The following is a 12,011-nucleotide window of genomic DNA, read 5'->3' as shown; positions in this document are numbered from 1 at the left end:
ACCCCAGCTACTCCCCCTCTCTCCCTCACTCTACCCCAGCTACTCCCACTTTCTCTCTCACTCCACTCCCACTACTCCTGCCTCCCACCTCTACACTCATTGTTCCCTCTTTGAAACTCTTCTTTCAGATGTCACAAGACTTACCCCTCACTTCACTGAAGTCGTGAATGAAATATCACCTCAGAGAGGCCTTCCTGCACCACCTTATAAAAGAGCAACTCTCCCTTCCACCCCAAACTTCACCCCTAACCCCCCTCAACCTTGCTTTATTATTGTCCAGGTAGCATGAAGTAACTCCTGCCATGTCCATACTTACTTGTGTATTTATTTATTGTCTATCCCCTTTTATCTCTGGCTAGAATATAGCTCCATAAGGACAGGAAGTTGGTCTGTTGTGTTTACTGAAATATTCCTGGCACAGAGAATGGTGGCTTAGCACGCAGTAGGCATTTCATAAGTATTTGTTGAATATATAAAAAAATGTGTGAATTAGAGAATAACTCTGTTCACTCCATTTCTTCACCTGTTTTTATATCATCTTACATTGTATATATTTTATAAACCACCTACCAAAGTATAAATTGGATTATAAGTTAGTAAAATAATTATTAAAAAAGAAATGACTCAGAGGGGATTGTTTTTCCCATCATTAAGTTTTTGTTGCTGTCATATCAATTGATGACAAACAAACAAACAAACCCAAGTTTAAAATCAGAAACCAGGCAAAAACAATTGTGAATGACAATCATTTTGCCTGGTAATTATTTTCTTACATAGTGACCCAGGAACCCTACGCTGGCGTGCCCTATCTCTTGTCCTCCAACACTAAGAACCTGTAAGCAAAGGAGAGTGTGGGCAGAGAACTTTTCATGTTTCTTGACCCTGGTTGGTTTTTAAAACTCTTTTGGAATCATTCTGTATCACAGCCCAATTCTTCAGCTTGAGATATACAGTATTGATCTCCCGAAATGAAGCTGCTCTCTTAGAGTTTTCATGAAATAAAGGACCCCAACCAAGGCTTCCCCCCACCATGGAACTGTTCCCCAAAACAATGACTTAAAGAACTGAACAGACTCTTTAATGAGCATTGCCCACATTAGCCCGGGTCATACAATGAAACACGGCTTAGATACCAACACAAAACAAGTAGACAGAGAAAGGGACAGATCCATGCATTCCATATGCCCAAACATGTCATTAAGCCCCCCAAGGCATTCAATATATACTCAGAATCATAAAAATGAATTAAAGAAAAAAAAGATTAGCATAAATCTTAGTCCTATAATTAAAATTAACCATGTTTATCAATACAAGCAACCACCCTATGCATTATTCAAGATCTCCTGCTGGAACCAACAGCAAAAGAGAGCATCTCTCTCAACACATTTGCAAAAACTCAACAGGTAAGAAATCCCAATTAATATTTGCTTCCAAAGGGAAAGTGAAGGTGAGTAAACCCAACAGGGAAGCTACTCCTGATTCTTCTCCAAGTTCCCAGAGGCCCCCTTCTAAAAAAACAGCATCAGCATACACACTCCCAAAAGATGTGCAGACCCCTCTTCACATAGATAGAAAAAGCAGTTGGAAGCAAGGCAAATCATTTTTTAATTTTTTTATTTTTTTTAAGATTTTATTTATTTGCAGGAGAGAGAATGAGAGACAGAGAGCATGAGAGGGAGGAGGGTCAGAGGGAGAAGCAGACTCCCCGCTAAGCAGGGAGCGCGATGCGGGACTCGATCCCGGGACTCCAGGATCATGACCTGAGCCGAAGACAGTCGCTTAACCAACTGAGCCACCCAGGCACCCCAAATCTTTTTTTTTTAAGATTTTATTTATTTATTTATTTTGAGAGAAAAAGTGTGTGAGCACAGGCAGAGGGGCAGAGGAGACAGAGAGAAAGTCTCAAGCAGACAGGAGCCCGACACTGGGCAAGATAGCATGACCCCAAGATCATCACCTGGGCTGAAACCAAGAGTAGGACACTTCACCAACTGCACCACCCAGGTGCCCCCAAATCATTTTTAAAATGCTGACCTGCAACAGAGAAACTTTTAAAGTATGTCAAAAAGCTGGACAACCACCATATATCCCTTTAGAAAGCCAGAATTAAACAGGGTCTGAAACTAGCACCTTTGCCCCTCATTCCCTCTCCCAACTAAACTTGTCCTTTTTTGAATGTAGGAAAATGGTTCCAACCTTTCTAATATGCAGAATTTTTTCATATCAAAATTTTACCACTCCCAACCCTACCCAACAAAACAGCAATTGTGCTCTGATTTTATTCTTTGAGAAAGCACTGTCAGAAAACGGATGTGACCCTTGGAAAACAGAAGAAGCAGGCAGCCTGTCCTTTCATGTCCTATGGAGGAACGGCCACCCGAGGACTGTCCAGGGTAGGGGTTGGCATACTGCAATGACTCATAAGCCAAATCCAGCCCATAGCCTACTTTTGTACCAACCAGGGGAAAGGGGAGGAGGAGAGGGAAAAAAATATGAGATGACATGACTATGGCCCACAAAACCTGAAACATTTACAATCTGGCCCTTTAGAGAAAAGGTATGCTGGCCCCTGGTCTAGAGGGATGAAAGTTCATCTCACTTCTTACTATTTTTTTTTTAAAGATTTTATTTATTTTGCAAGAGAGAGAGAGTGAGCAGGAGCAGGGGGAGGGGTAGAGGGAGAAGCAGACTCCCAGCTGAGCAGGGAGCCCGATGCGGGACTCGATCCTAGGACCCTGGGATCATGACCTGAGCCGAAGGCAGACGCTTAAGCAACTGAGTCACCCAGGCGCCCTCACTGCTTACTATTGATTAAAGGTCCCAGACTTAGTCAAGTTACTCACTAACTTGTAGATTCTTGTTTAGTAAAGATAGAAAAAATTTCTGTCCAGTAAAACATATAACCTCAAGGATTTATGACCCGGAGACACAAATTTTATATTTAACTCAGCAATCAAATTATCTTTAATTATCCTAGCTGAGTTCTCAGATGCTTTGAACCGGTAATAACAACTAGGTGGTTCCCTCATTAATTAACGAGTCAAAGAAAATCTGTGATTTGTGCTCAGTTCAGATGTACCTGAGAATCATGATTTTACCTTTTTGAAAATTAGAGTTGGACAACACATAATGACCTAAAGCAGCTCTAGATTCAGGAATGCAGTTCAATTAATTTGTATTTTATAAACCCTATATATTTGCATCTATATATATTTGAAAAGCAGTAGTATCTTGTAAGGGTGCGACACATTAGTCAGCCTGCAAAAAGTGCACAGAATACACAAACACCAAAAGACTCCTTGAAATGACCACCAAGACCCCAGGGGCTCCACAGCTTCTGGTGAGAAACCCAAACTGAGTTTTCCAACTGAATCTTCCTAACTTCAATAATTTGTTCTATTACCCACCTCTAACTCCCTCTGTACAACAGAGGGAAATTATCATTCCCCATTTACTAACATTTAACTCACAAACACCTTAAATCTGCAAACAATCTCTACCCAGAACAGCTTGATTTCCCTCATCCCTGCTCTGAGAAAAGACCAGTGGGAGGTAGGGGGAGAGAACTGGATGGATTTGGATTTGGAGCTTTTAGAAAACTTCAGAATCCCAAAAAAGAGCAAAAGGAGCATTTGGGTAAATCAATAACAGCTAAGGCAGCTGACAACAAGGACAGAATCTTTAAGGATTGACAAATTGCCTCCCCAACCCCACACAGCTCAAAATTGCCAAAGCCCCTTGACTTCTCTTTATTATACCGCCTAAAACTCCAAATATCAAACAATTCCTTCCAAGCTTCATAGTTCTCAGTCATTCATACTTAGTATAAATTCATTTATTTCAGAGTGGCTTCCTCTTCACTTCCAATAAGGTCATTGAAAAAAACAAAAAGCCCACAGGAATTACAAACAGATGCGGAAGTGGGCTAAGCACTAGAGCCCAGCCCCATTAAGCATGTTGCTTTCAAGCAAACCACTGGTGTTTAGCTCCTGTGGGGCTGCACCCTCCTGCTCTGTGGATCCTATTCCTATTCCGGCTGCATTCCTCAGGGAGCCCAGCCATTATGTAAACGAAATGTCTCCCTGTTCTCCTCGCTGGAAAATCTTAGCTGCCCTAGAAGCTGTAGGAACCATTACAGTGATGCGGCTGAAGAAGCCAGAGCAGATTTTGAGTAATCGCAGCCTAATCACATCTTAATTACATTGGCAATCAGTGAGTTCTTTAAAAAAAAAAAAAAAGAAAGAAAGAAAAAAAATTAAACGCTCATTAAGTGCAACATAGAAACAGAAATAATTTTGCAAATGGCAGAAGCCCAGATAGGTCAGACTGAAGACCTGATTTTCCACTTTATACAATTTTTAAAAACTCAACAGAAAGTTAGGTGAAAGCCCCAAAATGTGCAGAACGTGATAATAAAGAGAGCCTCCCGAAAAATAGACTCCTGCCTCCCTTCCGATTTAGAAGATCTGGGACAAGATGAAGGAGGAAGTGCACAGGCTTCAGAATCACACAGACCTGAATTCCCAGCTGGTTCTTCCACCACCCAGGCCCCTAACGCGTTGGGTCTCCATCTCCTCATGTGAACACCTCACCGCAGGAGTGAAGGAAAGCTGTCTCGGAAGTGCCTAGTGCCTAGTGCCTAGCAGGTATTCAATGAAGGACGGCCACTATCTGACCCAGGGTTATTAGCACTAGTTCTTCTGAGCAAACTAGACAACATTAAAATAAGAGGGTTTCGTGCAATGACATTATTTCCTCATTCAAAAAAATGCAAGAGTGATTTTTAGTTAACATATTCCCTAAAGGAAGAATTTGATACAAGTGCTTCTTTAATCCCTGTCCTTATAGAGTCACATTTTCTCCAATTCAAACTCCTACCTTGTCATTATTTTCAGTGTTAACATGGTATAGTGATGTCCCAGCAGCTTACTGTCCTTCTTTAGGCAACAGTAACCTCATCTGGCTTTTAGGGCTGTGATTCTCAAATTTACACTGAATCAGAACCACCTGGAGGGCCTGCTGACCTCCAGATCACTGGGCCCACCCCCAAAGGCCTAGAGTGAGGCCCAACAATTTGCATTTCTAACCAGTTCACTGGTGACACTGTTCACAGGGGATGCTGATTCTCCTGATCCAGGACTACATTTGAACAAGCGTCTGAGGGGACCACGCTTCCCTTCTCGGCTTACAAGCCAGGAAGGAAGATGTCTCCACCCTCAGGCTCCGTGAGTAGGGCCAGTGACTGGGGGAGGGCTGGGCAGCCCGAGTCTCAGATTGCCAGGACCTTGGCTAAGAACTCCAGGACAATACTCAGCTGGATTTTAAGCTGGAGAGATACATTGTAGGAGGCACCGGCAGCCACTTTGTGGCCATTAGGGAGAGCCTATCAGAGACTCCCACCAACCCAGGGGAGGTACAGCCAAGGGGAGCAACCAGATAAAAGGGTTTCAGTCCCAGAATCAAGGGCATGCCTCGAGTCAGGTCCCCCCGGGGCTGTCCAGCTCTTGTGATACAATACTTCCCTTTTTGCTTGGGTGAGTGTGGCTTGGCTCTCCCACCCTGCCCAGCCCCTTACAGCAGAACCCTGAAAACTGAGGTTGCTGGTTTTACTTGGTTTGACTGTGTCTGTTTTGGCTCTCCATTTTGCTCCTAAAAAACAATTACCTAAACTGTTAAATTGTCTTCATACCCCCAAGTCAAATGTCTCCATCAACTCACCAACCCAAAAAAGAGGTCAAAAGCAATGTTTTGGGAATGTAAACAACCTACCTACACAGAATACACATCTCCTAGGAGTGAACCTATGAATTTAATGTAATTCTACTCAAATCCCTATAGAATGGCCAATTACAAGATCAGGAACTTTTCAAAATTCAGCAGTAACAATTTAGAAAATATAATGGGAAAAATTTTTATTCATAAGTAACACAGAAAATGTAAATCTGAGAAGAAACTAAACCAGAAATACACAGGATGTTTATGAAGAAAACCATACAGCTTTGCAGGGGCGGGAGAAGGGAGAGATGAATTTTAAAAAATGGATAGCATGTTTCTGGCCAGAAAAACTCAATATTGTAGACCTACCAGGTATTCTCAAGCTAATATGCAATATATGAAACTCTCATACAAATCAATAAAAAACAGATGGAAACCTCAATAAAAATGGGAAAATGGACCAAACAAAATGAGAAAGTGATTAACACAAGAAGAAAAACAACCAGCCAATAAATATATGAAAGATAAGGAGAGTGCTCAGCCTGACCACACTGGTGGAGGGATGGGAGAGCAGGAGAGCCACCAAAGCTGCCTCGGGGGGGGGGGGGGGGGGCAATGTAATAATACACATTAATTCCTCAAAAACAGAAAATTTTGAAAAAAAAGAAGATAGTAGGAAAGGAAAAATGAAGTGGGGGGAAATCGGAGGGGAAGACGAACCATGAGAGACTATGGACTCTGAGAAATAAACTGAGGGTTTTAGAGGGGAGGGGGTGGGGGGATGGGTTAGCCCAGTGATGGGTATTAAAGAGGGCACGTATTGCATGGAGCACTGGGTGTTATATGCAAATAATGAATCATGGATCACTACATCAAAAACTAATGATGTACAACAGATGAATGGATAAAGATGTGGTATATATACACAATGGAATATTATGCAGCCATCAAAAAGAATGAAATCTTGCCATTTGCAATGACGTGGATGGAACCGGAGGGTGTTATGCTGAGCGAAATAAGTCAATCAGAGAAAGACAAGTATCATATGATCTCACTGATATGAGGAATTCTTAATCTCAGGTAACAAACTGAGTGTTGCTGGAGTGGTGGGGGGTGGGAGAGATGGGGCGGCTGGATGATAGACACTGGGGAGGGTATGTGCTATGGTGAGTGCTGTGAATTGTGTAAGACTGTTGAATCACAGACCTGTACCTCTGAAACAAATAATACATTATGTGTTTAAAAAAAAGAAGAAGAAGATAGTAGGAAGGGAAAAATGAAGGGGAGCGGGAATCAGAGGGGGAGACAAACCATGAGAGACTAGGGACTCTGAGAAACAAACTGAGGGTTCTAGAGGGGAGGGGGGTGGCGGGATGGGTTAGCCTGGTGATGGGTATTAAAGAGGGCACGTTCTGCATGGAGCACTGGGTGTTATGCACAAACAATGAATCATGGAACACTACATCAAAAACTAATGATGTATGGTGACTAATGTAACAATAAAAATTTTTTTTAAATAATAATAATTGCTGTGGGGCATCTGGGTGGCTCAGTCGCTTAAGCGTCTGCCTTCAGCTCAGGTCATGATCTCAGGGTCCTGGGATGGAGCCCCACATTGGGCTCCCTGCTCAGTGGGGAGTCTGCTTCTCCCTCTCCCTCTCCATCTGCCCCTCCCCCTGCTTGTGCTCTCTCCTCTCTCTCAAATAAATAAAATCCTTAAAATAATAATAATAATTGCTGTCATCTTCTGAATGTAAAAATAGCCCCATTTTCTGAAACTCTTTCTGTAATCGTCTTCTATTAAAAAAAAATTAGTTGGCCTAAAATCAGGTATATAAATTATGGTACCGCTATACAATGGGATATTATTAATATACATTCAGTGATCTAGACATACATATATGTATATCCACAGTTAGGGGGAAGCAGGTTATAAAATAGCATTTATAAAATAGCATGTATAGGGGTGCCTGGGTGGCTCAGTCGATTAAGCGGCCAACTCTTGGTTTTGGCTCAGGTCATGATCTCAGAGTCATGAGATCAAGCCCAGTCTCCAGCTCCTTGCTCAGCATGGAGTCTACTTGAACTTCTTTCTCCCTCTCCCTCTACCCTTCTTGCTTGTGCTCTCTCTCTCTCTCAAATAAATAAATAAAATCTTAAAAAAATAGCATGTATAGAATAGAATGTTTTATTTTTATAAATATTCATATTTACATTCATTTTATATTTGCATAGAAAGGCCTAAAGAATATACACAAGACATTAACAGTGGCTATGACTGGGAATTACATGGAAGTAATTTTTATTTTCTTCTTCTCATATATCTGCATTTTCTCAAGTTGTTACAATTATTAAATACCCTTTTAATTATAAGAAAAATAACATAAACGTTAATTTAAAAAAAAAAGAAGTGACTGACATACGAGTTCAGGTGCTAATGCAGCAAAGTACAAGAAATCACCTTTTTCCTTTCCTGTGACTTATGCAATGTAATGCAAAATAGTGCACTCCCAATTCCTCCATCTGGCACTTCTGGAGTCAGCCCAAAACCATCCCTGTGACCACTACCTCCTGATCTTCATCTATTCTTTATTCAATCATTCATTTTCTGATCACCTCTGGTGGACAAGGCACAGTGCTGGAAAGACTACTTTAAAAACATCCATTCCTCTTAAAAATCAGACACAAAATGCATTTGGTGAGTTAGGGTAGGTTATGCTCTTTTGGTTTTTGATAATTAAAATTTTCACCTACCACTGCTCTTGGCTTCAGTATATCCTATACTTGATGTCTTACAGCGCATCTCTGTCTCCTTCTCCACCCTCACCCTAAATGTGGAGGCAGTGAAGAGTGAGACTGCTGAGTTTGGCCCACAGTGCCTTTAAATTAAAGGGTGCTTGAAAGCATCATTGTGACATCCCATTCAAGGATGCAACTCAAAAAGCAGCAGGGTCCGGTACCAGGAGTACCGGAAGATCACTCTGAGTTCAGTAAGCCCAAGGGGATGATGTGGCTACTCCATATCATTAATGACTATCTTCACGAGAGTGGCTGGTCCCTCCAAGCTCCATCAGAAAACAGGAAAACCTAATGATCAGACTCACCCTCTTTCTACAACCATAGATCTTGGCAGCTTTACAATGGCCCCATCGTGTGGTTTATTCCTTCTGCAAGGAGGACTCCCCATCCCCAAAGAAAAGTCCATTACAGAAAATCAAGGAAGCAGTGAACTGAGACATGCAACACATAATAAATCCTGCTCATGAATTATTCAATAACATCCATTACAGCTTTTAATATTTTAGGCAAGTCACTGATTTCCAAAAAGTAATACAAGACCATTTAGATGAATATGGAAGCTGGGAGAGCTGTATCTCATCTTTTTTTACCCGGTCAGGATTATGATAGTTTCAGTGAAGAAATTCCTGTTTTATATAAAAGAAGAAAGTTTCCCTCCCACCCTCTGTCTCTAGAGGTAGATCAAAACATACATTTTAGATCTGGTAAGACTGATAATGAGTAGACCATTAATGAGAGCTACAGCTATATGATTACTGGAACAAATGCTGTAAATGTAAAAAAAAAAAAATTTTTTTTTTTGAGGGGGCACAAGGGGGAGGGGTAGAGGGAGATGGAGAGAATCTCAAGCAGGGTCTATGCCCAACACAGAGCCTGACATGGGGCTCTATCTCCTGACTCTCAGATCATTACCTGAGCTGATATCAAGAGTCAGATGCCCAACCAACTGAGCCACCCAGGCACCCCTGCAAATGTAAATTTAATGTGTGTTAGACACCATGAGCCTTATAATAGTAAAATAGTACCTGCCCTTTGCAAGTTCCCAAATAGGAAACACAAATATTTACATAAATAATTTTATTGCAGGGCGCCTGGGTGGCTCAGTCGTTAAGCTTCTGCCTTCGGCTCAGGTCATGATCCCAGGATCCTGGGATCGAGTCCCGCATCGGGCTCCCTGCTCGGCGGGAAGCCTGCTTCTCCCTCTCCCTCACCCCCTGCTTGTGTTCCCTCTCTCGCTGTCTCTTTGTGTCATATAAATAAATAAAATCTTTTAAAAATAAACAAATAAATAATTTTATTGCAAGATGAATTGGATACTTCTTTTTTTTTAAGAGTTATTTATTTATTTGAGAGAGAAAGAACATGAGCAGGGAAGGGGCAGAGGGTGAGAGCAAATCTCAGGCAGACTCCCTGCTGAATGGGAGCTCAATGCAGGTCTTGATCTCATGACCCTGAGATCATGACCTGACTGAAATCAAGAGTTGGACACTTAACCAACTGAGCCACCCAGGCGCCCCTGAATTTGATACTTCTAATAACAGAAGAATAAACACTATGTCTTAGGGACTTCAGGCACAAGCTCTGGAGGCAGACTACCCAGGTTGGAATTCCAATTCTACCCATCACTAGCTAGCTATGTAACCTTAACAAACTTAACCTTCTCTTCTACTTCAGTCTCTTCACCTATAAAATGGAGATAATAATGATATCTACACCTCATAGGATTATTGTGAGGATTATACGTGGCACAGATGGAAGTATTGTTAATGTTGGTATAATTATCACTAGCATGAGATACGGAGCACTCGTTCTGAAGGCCCTGGGAGAGCAATCCGTGGAATGGAATCTGTGGCCAAGTTGTGAATAATGGTAAGGATTTTCGTGTGCAGTGATGAGAGAGAAAGGGCATTTCACAATCAAAGATTAACCTGAGCACAGGCCTAGAAGTAGGAAGAAGGGGGTTAGTGCCCCGACGAGGCTGGTGGTGTGGCTACGGTCCCAGGTGTCTGAACTGGGGTGGGGAGGGCCAGAAGAAATAACACTGAAAGACGGGTCACGTTGGCATCTGCCTGGAGGAGGTGACGAATACCAGGCTAACAAGCCGAAACACTTTCTGGAGGCAGTGACAGCCCAAGAAGCAGGGCATCACAATGGGGAAGAACATGGGATTCTGGATTTGAATTTTGGCTCCAACTCGTAAGAGCTGTGTGACCTTGGGCAAGGTACCTAATCTTTCTGTGCCTCTCTTTTCTCACATGGACAAGAGATGTGTTAAAGACTAAATGAGAGTTCATATGCAAAGTTCTCAGAACCAGTGCCTGGTGCACAATGACACATACGTGTTTGCTGATAAAAGGTAGAGAGCTATGCTACTCTTGATCTTGGGGTTGTGAGTTCGAGCCCCACATTGGGTGTAGAGATTACTAAAAAAAAATTTAAAAAAAGGTAGATAACTGGCTGTTGGCGCCTCTTCCTGCCATCTTGATTGGCCCTTCAGAAAATTATCAGCAGCTGGTATGGTCAATGACAGGGTCAAGGATATAAGGCTGTTTTTCAGCCGTTCAAAAAAAAAAAAAAATACTACCATGAAAGTAAATGTTCCCTTTTGGACAAAAACTTCTATGGGGGCGCCTGGGTGGCTCAGTCGGTTAAGCGACTGCCTTCGGCTCAGGTCATGATCCTGGAGTCCTGGGATCGAGTCCCGCATCGGGCTCCCTGCTCGGCAGGGAGTCTGCTTCTCCCTCTGACCCTCCTCCCTCTCATGCACTCTCTCTCTGTCTCATTCTCTCTCTCAAATAAATAAATAAAATCTTTAAAAAAAAAAAAAACTTCTATGGTCCGTGAAAAAAAAAGTATCTCAAAGGAATGGCAAAGTGACAGCAGGACTAGAAGTAAGCACACACACACTTCTAGGCAACATGACTCTGAGTTTGTCGCAGACTTCTTCAGATCACCATGGCCATGCAAAGTAGAAAAATGCACCATTTACAAGAAGGTGGGATCTGTGCTAACTTTTGGATGATGGCAAAGGTTTTAAGATGAGTGGTGGGAGGGAAGGGCATAGGCCAAATGTATGGTCACAAATGCTCAGACAATCCCTAAGGAAAGAACTTACTTCCAGATCCATCCTTGACTCTAGGTCCTTCAGGCTTGGCCTCAGAAATAATGTTGGCATTGGCGTTATTCTCCATCTCGATCACAAAGTCACTGTCCTCCTCAAACTCAGGGTGACTAAAGATCCAATCCAGTGCTCTTTCCAGGTTATTATTCTAATAAAATAAAACATTTTTACAATGTATGCAGTCCCAGGGCCTCATTATATCCTGACCACTTGAACCAGAGTGTCAAGCAGATAAGACAGGCGGCCTGAATTCATTAGTCCTAAGTGCCTCTGAGTGCGAAGCTCTGACCCTGCATATGAAATGCACATTCAGCTGGCATTCTCCGAGTCTCCCAACTGAGGTCTGTAATTGGATTTACTGGAAAACAGTTCTGAG

General features: G+C 42.3%; 1 protein-coding gene across 3 annotated transcripts in view; it reads right to left on the bottom strand.

The window, feature by feature from the left end:
- Window positions 1-12,011, bottom strand: part of USP13 (ubiquitin specific peptidase 13) — a 127,329-nt gene that overhangs the window by 22,092 nt on the left and 93,226 nt on the right. For all 3 annotated transcript variants that reach the window (XM_034999472.1, XM_034999463.1, XM_034999473.1), the window contains exon 19: window positions 11,630-11,783. In XM_034999472.1, the coding sequence (XP_034855363.1) occupies window positions 11,630-11,783 (154 nt within the window). The remainder of the gene's footprint in view (window positions 1-11,629; window positions 11,784-12,011) is intronic.

The sequence above is a fragment of the Mirounga leonina genome, unplaced genomic scaffold (assembly GCF_011800145.1).
Source record: "Mirounga leonina isolate KUSES-001 unplaced genomic scaffold, KU_Mleo_1.0 Mir_115, whole genome shotgun sequence".
Taxonomy (NCBI): Eukaryota; Metazoa; Chordata; class Mammalia; order Carnivora; family Phocidae; genus Mirounga; species Mirounga leonina.
Note: the sequence above shows the minus strand (reverse complement) of the source record. Positions and strands in the feature narration are given on the sequence as shown.